Here is a 14306-nt window from a genome sequence, read left to right as displayed (position 1 = left end):
CCCATTTTCTCACTACTGGGGATCGCACATGTTTCATGACAGTTGTAGAGGTTGCATTTAGGAATGTCTTTACATTCAACACTGCTTCAGAATGCAGGGCCTCTGAGAGTAGCCACGAGGTCTCTTCATGTCAGCTAGTGATGAAGTACATTTATTACTGTATCACAGATTTTTTTTTGGTTTTGAAAAGTGTCCTTCACTATGATCATGACTCTTCGTAAGTTTGTATGTCTTGTTTGTTTAAAATATTAATTCGTAAATTAATTGTGTCTCACTAAACTGCAAGAAAACTGCATGGCAAATTGAAAAGCATCAAGAACAGAATAATAGAAGCAAAAGGAAAGACAGAGTGAGTACAGAACATAAATCTACATCTCAACACCAGGACCTAAATGAAGACCCTACACATAAAATCAAAAGCTAACTCAAACTCCAGAAATCTATCGAGTATATATTATAAGAAACTGAAACTCCAGAAAATGTTTAAGTTCATTAGAAAAATGTGCAAAGCACTTCACCAACTAATTTTCAAATGGGTAATTACCTGGTAGAAAAATGGAGGAAGAACATGAGAAGAAAATCTTTACAAAATATGCAATAAAATTACTCTTAATGCGTGGAAAATGAATTTCAACCTCACCAATTAAATGCAAATCAAAGCAACAGGAATATGTTATTCTTCACCCATTAAGCTGGAAAATATCTGAAAATGTGTTAAGTTCTCATTACTGTAATAGAGATGCCAAAGTAACACAAACTTACATAAATTTGGAATAATGCAAATTGTTGTGAGATTTCTGGAAAGCGATTTCCAGTTCATATCACAAGCCGTTAAAATGTACACACCTGTTGCTCCATTCATTTTGCTTCTAGTTTATTCTAAAAATATCTAAAATGTTAATAAAAAGTATATAAAATATTCAAAGCAACTTTGTTTAAATGAAAAACAAAACTGAGTCGGGAGATGGTCTGGTGTGTAAAAGCACTGGCCACTCAAGTATAACGACGTGATTTTGAATCCTTAGACTCTCATAAAAACTGACGGATGATGTGAGCATCTGTAATCCCCGTGCTCATATGGAGAGAAGGGAAGTGGAGACAGGAGAATTACTGGAAGTTCACAGGCCAGCTAGCCTGATGTATGAAGTGAAAACCAAAACATAAAGACCCGGTTTTAGATAAGGTAGAAGGCAAGGAGCAACCCCTAAGTTTGTCTTCTGACCTCCACATGTATGTCATGGCTCATATGTGTGTGCACACTCACAAAAAATAATACTCACAAAAATTAATAAAAATAGAAACAAATATATAACAGAAACTTAATTTTATATAAATTTGTATCCATCCATAAAGTGAAATAAATAATTTCACCATTTTAAACTCATGTTCCAGAAATGTCCAAGGCAAAGTCCATCAAAAATTGGATCGTAAGAAAATTTATATAGAGAATGTGATTTGAATTTTTGAGGATATATAAAGACTGAAATAAATTTCCTAATATTGTTAACAGGATTCAGCTTCGGGTGGCAGGAATTTTCTACTCTAAATACTATCCAAATTACTTTTGTATACGAAAAAAAGAGACAGAGAAAGCTATTTTTTGTATGTTGGTCACTTTTACTTCCCCCACCCTGCAAAAACATTTAAATAAATTCAAAGACTGTTTGGTGTCTGAGGCATGAGCTGAGCTCCCCCGGCTGTCATGGAGATCAGCTAGCCATCCATACCTCTTTTGCCCTCCCAGATCAACATGCTCCTCAACTTTCACCTGGGAGAGAACTGCCCCTGCCCGGAGGAGATCCGCGAGGAGCTGTACGACTTTCATGAGGACCTTCTGGTGCACTGTGGTGAGCGGCTGAGAGTTGAACAAGAGCCCCAGCTTCCTTTATTAGGATGCCTGGGAGGGGTTGAGAAGTTACTCTTATGTCTGACCTTATGGTATCAATCATTCAAAAGACACGTGTCAGAAAAGGTACAGGAAGTGTCCCTGGCAGAATGGGAGACTGAAAACCCGTTTGCCTAAAAGAATCTTTGTGAGGATACATAGGGGGAGTGGGAAGGTCTCTGGGGGAGGGGGAGTAGTGACTGATTCGCCACGGCACCCAGTTCTCTTACAGTGGTAATGACATCATGTTCTTCCAGCCAAGCCAAGACTTTGATCCCTTTTCCTTTAAGCTATCATGATATTTTTAAAGTGGACACCAGTGTTTTCTCTGAAGGATTCTGAGCTATGGTCCCCTACTTTGATGCATATCTGCTGATTTTTAAGTGGGTGGTGGCATTTATGATTCTTTTATATGGTTAAATTGAGTAATATTTAGACAAAAGCTGAGCTTCTCATTTGAAATAATAAATGTTAAAGTATTTCTAGAGACTCTAGAGTCCTTTTGAATATAGGTTAGAAAAAGTAAAGCCTTGGAATTAAATTTATTTGATGTTCCGAGACACAGAAAATCATACATTTTAGCAACTATTTGAAAAACATAACTCAGATAAATATTCTTGGGAGGCTGCCTATAATCTCTTGAAAATGTTTCAGAAGGTTGGGGATTTGCTTTATTGTGTTCTTCCTAACCTTAAGAGTTACTGTTTGGTTTCTGCACTCTGTTCTGTGACTTGCTAGGGGTTCCCTTGGAGGAAGAAGAAGAGGAGGAGGAGGACACTTCCTGGACAGGAAAACTGCGTGCTTTGGTGTATAAAATCAAGGGTCCGCCCAAGCCAGAGAAGGAGCACCCAACAGAGGAAGAGGAACGGTACCCTAGTAAGTACCACTGACCTTCCATCATGCTGCTCACAACTGTCTGCTCTTCTGAGATTTCAGAGAGGTAACTGGTTCTCTGACACATACACGAAGACGAGTGGTGGCTGTTTAATGCTGAAGCAAACATTGGGCATTGTGGTACTGCCCTTGTTGATAGGATTTTTTCTTCTCTGCCTTTCCTGTGATTCAAAGAATTCCCTTCTGGAATTTTCTGACACCTGAGAGATCAACTATTTGGTATCTTCTCTTGTTGTCTGTCTACTTAGAAATCCTCACACAGACTCTGATCTTTCTTTCAACCTTTAAGTGTTGCTGATTTCTGTCACTTCTGTTTGCAGTTACCTAAGCAAGGAAAACTACTCCAACCAAATAAATTAAACAATAGTGAAACAGGACGTATAAAAGAAAGGAAAGGCCTCTTTTTTTTCTCTAGTATGATGTTGAGATTGCGACAGGACAGCCTGCAGTCTTCGACCTGTTCTTTAAGGATGGCAAGTATTGTCCCAATTCACTTCTCTCTTCTTTGCACAGGAGGTAACCTCAACCATTTGACCCATGTTGAAAGAAGAGCACTGACTTGCTTGACTGTCTCTAAATGAGTTAACATTCAAGAGACAGATTGTCTGAATATTCTATGTAATCAATCTGCTCCTTGCTACAGAGTTGGCAAGTTTATCATTTGTCTAGAGAAGAAGAAATGTCCCAGGTTCAATGTCATTGCTTTTCATCTTCTTCCCTGTTCATATCTATCTTGGAAGACACTTTCAGATCACCTACCAAAGAAATAGACTATCACGATATGATAGGTGTGTCTGGGAATACCACTTTGAGGGTTCACACATCTTATTACCCTCTCTATTAACCTTTCATCTTTGTCAGAATACCTCTGAGGGGAATAGATTATTCCCATTTATCAGTGAGATCTTTGAAGCCTCTGAGAGGATACATGGTAACAAGACTCTGCCAATCCTGCCGAGTCCTATCCTAGCACCAGAGAAAGGTTTTGGCTTTGAGGGTGAGCCAACTGGATTGTAGAGCCAAAAACTACAATAGAAGTAAGTAAATAGAGACTCTCTTTGTGGTTACCACCAAAGAAGTACTGCAAATAGGTAGCATTGGCCTACATATCTCATATATCACCTGTTGAGAATTGATTCTAGAAGTGGATGCTTTTTTGGCAGAATGTTAGGAATACGGTTCCCACAAAGTGATCATGTCATGTTAAGTGAATCAGGTCAGTCAGATGAAACCATTCATCATCTGACTCTGTGGAGTCTCACACTGGGGATGGATTCAAACACCATGGATTACTTCCTATACAACTGCTCCTCAACGCTAAAGAAAGCAGAGCATCTTCTGTCTGCTTAGATAGAACATACACACCTGTCAGGCCTATCACATGGGGCTGCACGGGTTCACCATGCTCTCCTCCTCTGACATCTGGATTTGTGAGACATCCAGGTTTTGTGTCCTGAGTTTTCTAAGGCCCCAGAAATAAAAGAAATTGTCAATCAGTTCAAGCAACACTGGCTGTTATTATGTGGACTCCCTGAAGAATGTCCCCAAAGCATGCCTGGAATGGTATTTTAAGATAAATTTTAGAAAGTTGTTTAATATGCCACCAGAGAATTATTTTTATTTGGATCATATGGAGACAATGTTTCTAAATGTACAGCCAACTGTAAAAATGGTTAAAATCCTATAAATTACTGGCAGCTTGTCAATGTCACATGATTTATCTTGACAAAATAATAAAAATTTAGGGGATTATAGTAAATTGACAATTTACCAAATATATCCACATATGCCAGTTACTAATGTTCCTAAGAGATGTTAACTCTCTTCATTTTTTTCATTATTCAGTTGAGGGAAATAGGACTCAAAATAATCAAGAGATTATTAAATGATTCTGCCTTCCAGCTTGGATCCAGAAAAATTTTCCTGGTGACTGATTGACACGAATCTGAGACAGCTAAATTAAGTGAAGCTATGACTTCACTCCAGGTGTCTACTCTTCCCACAGTGCCATGCGGTCTCCTTCATCTGAGACTAATAACTCTTGCGAGTGGTCATTTATGATCAAAGCCAGGACCTAATGCCATTTAGAATTTTGACACTGAAAAGTCAGTGATGCCAAAGATTTGAACTGGAAATGGTCCGGGAAGGTGGTGGCAACCCCTCCCCAAGATTCACTTCTATGAGCTGTTGATTTGGATCAGATGGGCTCGGTAAAGAGAACAAAACCATTCTGAAGCTCATTTGAATGCTGCTAAGTAGTTCTGTGTTAGAGAGATTAGCTTAAATTAACTGCAAGCCAAGGCACCAGTGAAAACTGCTACAGAATTATCAAAGGGCTATATGATAATGAAATGATATAGCAGCAGCCCACCATTCTAGGTCGTATTTTTATGTCCCTGTCTGGCACATCCATAAGAGAGCCCTTGCACGCTAAGGCTGGATCGCAAACTCCAGTTAAAACAGGAATTCCTTAAATATAAATGTATAGCCGTGGCAACTGAGCTCTTTCTCCAGAGGAGATCAAACAGCTGTTTCTCTTGAATTCTAAAGTTATGAAAATGAAAAACAGCTATCATATTTTACAAATGAAATGGGATGCATGTATGCCTTCTCCATGGGAGATGTTTTTCTCGTCTTCTCTCTATGAAGAAATATCCCAAGGATATTTTGCTCTCAAGCAATGCAAGAAAGGAGACAGAAACCCCTGCTGACATTAGAGACCTTGCATTGATCCACTGTGATCCAGCTGTGGCGAGCAGTGTTAGGAACTGGATGTAGGAGTGGGTCTGTCTAAAGGAGGCAAACTGCACTCTATTCTCGGTCTGTGCTGTGTGCACAAACTCTGCCTCTCGCAGACCTGAGCTGACAGTCTCATCCCTGAGACACACGTGCTTCCTCTGCTACTCTTCTGATAAAGACCAGCGGTGTCCCTAGAGATGATGACAAATCCATCAAGTCCCAACGCTGCTACGTGGGGAAGCTTGTACCTTGTCACTGAATGGTATAACAGCTCTAGGCCAAAACTCTCTCCAGGAACACTACAGCTTGTTTATGAATACTACTGGCAGAGAAAGTGTTCTTGTATTTACAATCAGACTAAATCCTGGCCTCTGGGTACAAAGGAATGCCAAGTAAGATCACCGTGTCACTGGTAGTGGCTCTGTGGATTGAGAATTTAGAAATTATAGATAATTAATCTAATGATGACTCAGGTGACATCATTAGACTCATTTTCTAAATACTCTCCAAATAGCAGTTCCTTAAGACAGACACACACCCACACATACATACCTACATACACACACACACACACACCAACACACACATCATACACACACACACCACATACACACACATACATACATACACAGCAGGGAGAGAGTTGGTCCTCCTCTGTGTAGTCTTTCTACTAACTTTGTTCCCCTCCCTCCTACCCCAACATATCATGTAAACTCCAATAGGACACACGTGACTTCCCTTTTATGTGGGTCTTTTTTTTTACCTTTTCTCATTGAGTCTTAATGTGGTATTTTTTTCCTATATTCATTCCATTGACCTAAACATCATTTTTACCTATAACTACAAATTAGTCAGCTAAGGCTCACAAACATGGAAAGTGGGTCCTTGGATATAAAGGTGGAATTGAGGGTGGATAGATAACTCTTCTAGTAATGAGGTTGGGTTGTGATATTAAACTACAGACAAAAACACACTCCATGGCCAGAGGAGGGCTTGAGAGTGTTGGAAGAGTGTGAATGGGTAGATAAAATAGGAAAGAAAAGCATTTTGTTGGAAATGCTGCTAAAAAATGCCAAAAGACAGAAAAGTTTGGGCTGAGTCCAGGCAGGGCAGCAGGTTAGGGTGGCTGGATTTTACAGGGGGCCGAATGGGATGTGGTGGGGGTGTAAAGTGATTGAACACTGTGCCTCAAAGGATTGCTAACAAAACCCAGTTCATCAGTACAGCGTTCTCATTTGCTGTATAAAGCTTGGCCCTGGAATTGCAGAGATGGAGGGTTCAGCAGTCATGTGGCACTCACTTTACCCTGTGTCTATTGCTTCTCTCAATAACAATATACAGTGTACAGTCTCCTTCCTATTTTATAGTTAAAGAAACTGAAGTAGAGACAAATTATCCAAACCACACAGGGGTGGCATTGATCTTCATATTGATATTCCTATATGTAATAATTACATAGAAGTATCATATCTCCAGTAAACAGTGACTGTGAAAGTTTCCTAAAACTAACTCCTTAGTTTGCGCAGCAGTAGTGAGGTGGTTATGGTGTACAGGGCTCTGGAGTTAGGCAGCCTGTTCTTAAAGTCTAGTTCTGCCTCAGTTCTGTAAGGTTGAACAGTGGCGACTTCATGCCTCCGCTTTCTTGTCTGTAAAATGAGAACAGATCAACTACCTACCTCACTGGGTCACTATAACAGCTAAGTTATTTAGCAAATGCAAAGTGTTTTAAAGTATATCTGGCACAGTGTTTAATATTGGTTGGATTTGGCCCCTAGAATAGTTGGTGATTACCTACCATATTTCAGGCACTGTTTGGGGCACCAGTGAAATCTGTTTCAGAAAAGGTCAAGGATTTCAGTCATCCCTGCTGCAGGAAAACATTGGAGCCATGGAAACAGAAATGCTCTGGGTGAAGCAACTTGAAGTGGGGCAGACAGTACGATGTCTCAAATGATATCAACGGGCCGTGTACAAACATGGAATATACAAATACGTTGAAGGGAAAAGGAAAACGCTGGTTACAGATGGGATTAAAGACGCTGGTGAGCTAAACTTGGATCAGGAAATAGGTCGCTTTGGAGTGGAACCTGAATGATCACAGTAAGTCCTTGAAAGAGACTGGGGATGGCAAAAGAGAACCAGAGAAACCCAGAACTCTCTGTTGGCTCCCTGTCAGGTGCTTTACAGTCACAGATACAAAACTCTGTGGCATATATAAGTAATGGCTGATTATGTGTTTGGGAGCTCGATAAGAAAGTCCCGGAGATAGAAACTCTAGCATGTACTGAGTGAGTCCTTTGTATCTGGCACTGTTCTGGGTGCTTCATGTCACCTCTCTTGACTTTTTCCTCACAACAAGCAACCAAACGCAGTGACCTCCTGCCTCCCATTTTACACACATCAAGTATTTAGACCTGAGTAAAGATGATGGGTTCATGTTCCCGGTCCTCTGTCATTCTGTCTCAGCTTCATTGTCATTTCAGGTGTCTCCCCATGTTAGTCACCGCTCTATTGCTGTGAAGAGACGCCATGACCAAGGCAGCTATAAAAGAAAGCATTTAATTGGGGGCTTGCTGACGGTTTAGAGCATGAGTTCACTGTTGTCATGGAGGGGATCATGGCGGCAGACAGACATGGCGCTGGAGCTGCAGCTGAAAGTTTACGTGCTGATCCACAGAGAGAGCGAGACTGGGTTTGGTGTGGACTTTTGAAACCTCAAAACCCACTCCTAGTGACTCACCTTTTCCAACAAGGGCACACCTCATCTTTCCCTACACAGTTCCACCAACTAAGGACCAGGCCTTGAAATACCTGAACCTCCTAGAACCGTTCTCTTTCACACGGCCACATTTCCCTTCCCCAGTCAGATCAGCAAACGCTCTCTGTCCCTCCCGTGCTCTTTTCTCTGTCACATCATCATCAGTCATGTAATCGCCTGTACATTTTGAGAAAGTGATTATGAGGCTGGATGACTGATTTCAAAAACAACAGGCTAATTATCTCCTTATGATGGATGAGACCCCAGGGAGCTAGAGAGCAGTATCGGGCTGGAACGCTGGTAGGCAGTTTCACTGGTGGCTTGTGGTGCTGCCTCTGACACGGTAGAAGTACCCAAGGGGTGAGGAAAGCAGGGTAGGGTGAGCACGCTTGTTTCTACCCAGACGTGTATGGATGAGGCTCTGACCAAGGTAGAAAACCATGTTGAGGCCAAAGACTCTAATTTGATCCCTGGAGCCCTTGGGGAAACGTTGGTGTGGTGATGTGTGCTTATTCTTTTGGCGAGGCAGAGACAGGCAGGGCTCTGACATTATCTAGTCATCCTATCCCGCTTGAGTAGTCCCAGGCCAGTAAGAGACCCTGTCTCAAAAAACAAGGTGGAGAACACTCAGAGTTAGCTTCTGGCTTCAACGGGCATTCTTATGCACATGTATACACCCATATCTACCCCACACATGAATTCATACATGTACACAAACACATATACACTCACAAGAAAACAGAGGGTGAAAACTTAGAGCCAGATTTAGCAGATGTATACAGCAGTCAGATGACTGCACACAGGCAGCCAGGCCAGTGTGACTCGAACAGTTTCGTGAGGTCCACAGCTCGTTGTAACAGTCCAAAACTTCCCATTCTTAGCTCTCACTGCCTTGGAAGCCTTAACAGACCAGCTGTTTATAAGAACCCACTTCCATTCATTAAAATGAAATGGTTCTATACCTAAATGAAAAGTAAATTTGAGGAATAAGCTAGTGAGGGTCACGAGGATGGGGAAGTGTGGTCACTGTCGCATCTGTCTTTGCTGTTCTTGTGTGGTGAGGAGGAGGATTGAATGCTAATTCAGGCGTAGTCCTTAGCACATTGCTGAACGCACAGGAAATGCTAGAGAAACCATGGCTATTGTCATTGCAATGAGAAGCGTGATGGCTAGGAAGAAGCGGAAACTCTCACCCTACTGCTAGGCTAGGGAAGCCAGCCTAGACAAAAACAAGCCTGCCTGTCCCAGAATCACATGCCCCAGCTCTCCCTGGGGCCCAGTAACACACATTAAGCATAACAGTTTGCTTGTTACCCCAAGAACAATGTCCAGTGTCTTTGCAGGCTTTTCTTTCATTTCAGACCACCTTGAAATGTCATTTTCAGTGATATCCCACAGCACCCGTGCTCTCATTAAATAAGGTAAACTGGTTCCAACTGTAGATCCTGGGTCAGAGAAACATTGCAGAAACACAGATAAATTGACCTGATGAATATTTCTAGAGTTAAGTCCTTGAAACCCACAGACTTCACTTTCCCAGGCCTTCCCTATCACTAAGCAGTAAATCTTTGACTATATTGTAAGTTTGGCTTGAAGAAGCCCCAGGGCAGAGAGCACAGAGGACTCCAGTCCTTTCCCCAGGAAACCTGGGAAGCTGAGTGGAGAGTGTGTGTGGCTGTGCCGTGCTACCTCTGACAGACAGTTTCCCCTCCACCAGCAGTCAGGACAGTCATCCCAAAGTCCAGAGAGTTCCCACGGCTCATGTCCTCCATGTAGGTGGTCAGTGGTGTGCACTGATAATGGCCACTTCCTGCCACCAGGAACTGCTAGAATTCTGAGATTTTGTTTTATTTCTTCAATCTCGGGTTTTATTTGCAGGGAAAGCAAGCTAAATAACACTGAAATTGGGCACTAAAAGTGGTAGTAAAATTCTTGCTGCTTCCAAATTTAGGCCAATGAAGCCACAGGCTTTCAGTTACTGCTTGAATAAGTTGGTGTCGCTTCTTCAAGAGCACAGCAAGCCACATAGACATATACTCTCAGAAGTAGACAAAGGCACAGAAAGGTGGATGACTTGTCCGAAGACACACAGCAGGCCCTGCCCAGTGCTCTTGTTACTATGCTGCAATCTTCAAGAGGAATTTAATAGGGTGATTTTCTTTTATTGGTAAAGAAATCGAGGCTCTGAGAAAGCAATCTGACTAAGTGTCAGGAAAAGAACTAAAGCTTTATGGGTTTTAGGATTTTACATCTGAATCTATTTCATGACTTATTAAGAGAGTGTCTAGACAGTAGGCATAATACGAGTTTAAGGTACCAATAAAAATAACTATTTTCTGAGTGTCATGAAAGTTAGCAACTTGAGATGATAAAGTATAAGGAACAGATTCTAGCAGCCTGGGGCACTACCATTTGCCAATTATAATGTTAGATAAGTTCTGAGTCTCTGTGTGTGACTGTTTTCTTTGTATGTAAAAGGAAAATAACAAAGAAGGATTTAATGAAATAGTGCCAAGTTTAATGTTCTGACGTTCTGACGCCTAGAAGTTTACATACACTTTGGCTTTTGCACTGAGTGAAAAAAAGCATAGGCCATATGAACTTCCTTTCCATATTTATCATGGCAATGCTTTTGGCAGACAAGAAGCAAAAAACCCACGTTGAGGAAGCAGCCAGAGAGGGGCCACACTGATAGACCTCCCTCTGGAACTAGAGATGGAGCCAGCTGCTGTGATGGATTGATCCAGTAGCTGTGCTCACTCTTTCCTCGGTCCCCTAATGCCAGTGTTGTTTTTAGACTAGCTGCCAGATACAGTCTGGACCTTAAATCCACTCCTTACCTACTCCAAAGGATGAGCAGAATAACTTCTCTTGATGTTCTAATAAAGGGTCCTGAGATCACCTTTGATTGATTGGAAAAGTTAGTGATAAGCCTATCCATGATTCACCAGTGATGATTCTGGTTATGTCAAGTTAATAGAGCCTATATTGAAATAAAGATGGGTCCTTGAGGAATATGGCACAAAGGTAGAGAAGGACCCTGCACAGAACGTGAATGCTGCTAAGATAGAAGAGTCAGGTGAGTTCTGCATGCTGGTGTGTAGGGTGTGTCTATCAATGGCAGCATTGCCACTTACTCACTGGTTGGTCTCAGTGGTGATGTGGGTTGTAATAGCTCTTGATGTTCAGAGGTAGAGGCAGAGCAGGCTGCATGAAAGACCTAGTGAGCGCCATATATGATCTCTGGGTATTACCCATCAATCCATAACAGCTCTACAATGGGTATTCTCTGTGCGTAATGATAGTTCTAGCTTGGCCTTAAGCTCTGGGCCAGTTGGATAGAGATCTCGGCTTTGTCAACAACCTGACAGACTCTTAGCCTCAAAAAGGAGTTTTAAAAATGTCCTCCACTGATGGAGGAAGGTCATTGGTTAAAATAAAGAAACTGCTAGGCCCATTGGATAGGCCCACCCATAGGTGGGAGGAGTAAACAGAACAGAATGCCGGGAGGAAGAGGAAGTGAGGTCAGACTCCACAGCTCTCCTCTCCGGAGCAGACGCAAGAGAGACGCCATGCTACCTGCTCCAGGGAAGACGCACGCTATGAAGCTCCAACCCAGGATGGACTTAGGCTAGAATCTTCCCGGTAAGCGCACCTAGGGGCGCTACACAGATGATTAGAAATGGGCCAGAGCAGTGTTTAAAAGAATACAGTGTCCATGTAATTATTTGGGGCATAAGCTAGCCGGGCAGGCCAGGCGGCTGGGGATTTGGGGACGCAGCCCCACCGCCTCATATTACTACACTCCACCCAAGACCTAGAATCGGTCACAGTGAACAAGCTTCCTAGTTGCTTCTGCAGCAAGCTACCCTAAGCCTGCCAGCACTACAACCAGCACAAACTTATTATCTTAGTTTCAGAGGTTACAAGACTAAAGCAGGATTGCATTCTTGGAGGGTCGTTTCTTGCTTTTTCCATCATCTAGAGGACCACTGCATTCTTTGAGTAGTGAATGGCTCCTCTAGGACCCCTGCCTCTTCCATTCTTTTCTGACTCTCTTGCCTCTTCTCTCAAAGAACCCCCAAGCCATCCACAATAATAATTTCTTTGGCTCAAAATCCTCCTCTTAGTCACATCTGCAGAGTCCCTTTCGATGTGTAAGGTAATGAAACTTCTGCAAATATTTATTTGGACATCTTTTCACACTTGGGGATCCATTGTTCAATCTAGGAACAGTAGGAAAGAAGAAAACAGAGTCCACATACCATCAGTACCACCATCACTACCACAGCCCCTCAATATGGGGACCTACAGAGGCTGCTGTCAAGTGCTGCAATAGTAAATTACCAGCTCCTATCTTTTTGCTTTTTTAATTGAAAATAGATTTTTTTTCATACACTATATTTTGATTATGGTTTCCTCCCCACCTCCCAGCTCCTCCCAGTTTCTCCCCCACTTCCTCACCCAACCAAATCCGCAGGCTTTCTTTAGAATACAAACAGGCATCTTATACTTGGAAATTATCCACACCTGTTCACACATCCAGCTTGTCTATAGCATGCCACACACTGGCCTACAATCCTCAGGGATTTTAAAATAGGTGTGCATCGTTTAAATGCACATAATTTTCTTTTTCCATTGTACTGTGAACATTATAAATCATTTTCTGAGTTTCTGAGTTTAACCTAAGTACAGTGCAGGTCTGTTTATTTCTTTTCCTCAATGTGATTAGAATATTTTTTCTTCCAAGTTGACCCAGATTTAAGAATACCCACAGACTTTTAGCAGCACAGGTGTGGGATTTGCTTTGCCAGTGGCCAACATCTACCCTTTGATAATAAGCATGTAGTTCATCAAGTGAAGAGCATTTGACTCATTACCTAAATTTAGAGAAAAAGGAAAAGATACATCCTAAGAAAGATTTGAACGGTCCAAACTTCTGCGGCCTTAGCATCAAACATGCACTGTGAGAGCAAATGACCCTTCTTCTGTGGTTGCTGGCACTGGGAGCTGGTCATCTGACTACTTGTGGCTATGGCAGGTGACTAGGGAGTATTCCTGTAAGGGTCGCATGTGAATGGCTTAGAGTTCTGAAATCAAACAAGCAGGTTATAAAATAACAGGTGGAGGCAGTAAACAGCTGAATCAGACACTCCCAAATGGATACACCAAGTTCTAATGGGAAGGCACTCTACTCTTGGTTTTATGCAGAATATATGACTAGTCAAAAAGTCTGGAGGTGAAGAAGCCATCGTCTTCTAAGATGTCCCCTAGCAACCAGTCTTTCTAAGCAATACAGTACATCCAGCATATTGCCGTTCTGCATTAGCTTGAATAGTCATTTTAAAGGTGGCGTGTAAGTCATAGATTTGAGAAAATTGCCTATCTACATTACACTAATTACAAAAATTGAGTGAATTAGAATATTAATAATAATAATCTCATCAGGGAAATCAGTACAAAATTCACTTCGCTCAATGTTTTGTTTGACAATTTGCTTTGTTCTGCTCATTACAAAACAGAGGCTTAGTTACATATCTTCTCTTGTTCCTCCATCCTGTTCTTGGAATAAGTATTATTGTTTTCTAAAAGTTCCATGAGATGAATCATTGGATGCACTTGGCAGCATCCTCTTGAAGTAATGGAAATCTGGAGTCTAAGCAGTTCTGATGAAGACTTTATTTTTATTTTACTTATTAAATTGTTTTTAATGCCTGACAATTCCACTCACATATACAATGAAATAAAAAAGCATGTCTCCTTCTTCCTACTCCCCTGCATATCCCCCACCATGTCTCCCTACTAATTTCATTTCTTTTTTTTCTAGAGATTTATTTTTAATTTTGCAAATGTGTATATCTTTGTGTTGGTATATACACCTAAGTGCCAGTGCTCACAGGTGCCCGGGGAGTCAGATACCCCTAAATCTGGAGTTATAGGTGGCTCTGAGCCACCCAACCTGAGTGCTAAGAGCTGAGCTCAGGTCTAACACATGAGCAGCAAGTGCTCCCAACCATTGAGACATCTCTC

General features: G+C 41.8%; 1 protein-coding gene across 1 annotated transcript in view; it reads left to right on the top strand.

Moving 5' to 3' along the window:
• Ryr3 (ryanodine receptor 3) overlaps positions 1 to 14306 on the top strand; it is a 524632-nt gene that overhangs the window by 342866 nt on the left and 167460 nt on the right. Inside the window, exons 37-38 of the mRNA XM_075961717.1 lie at positions 1745 to 1847; positions 2624 to 2761. Coding sequence (XP_075817832.1) covers positions 1745 to 1847; positions 2624 to 2761 — 241 coding nt within the window. The remainder of the gene's footprint in view (positions 1 to 1744; positions 1848 to 2623; positions 2762 to 14306) is intronic.

This window comes from Microtus pennsylvanicus, chromosome 2, assembly GCF_037038515.1.
Source record: "Microtus pennsylvanicus isolate mMicPen1 chromosome 2, mMicPen1.hap1, whole genome shotgun sequence".
Lineage (NCBI taxonomy): Eukaryota > Metazoa > Chordata > Mammalia > Rodentia > Cricetidae > Microtus > Microtus pennsylvanicus.
This window is presented reverse-complemented; position numbering and strand designations above follow the sequence as displayed.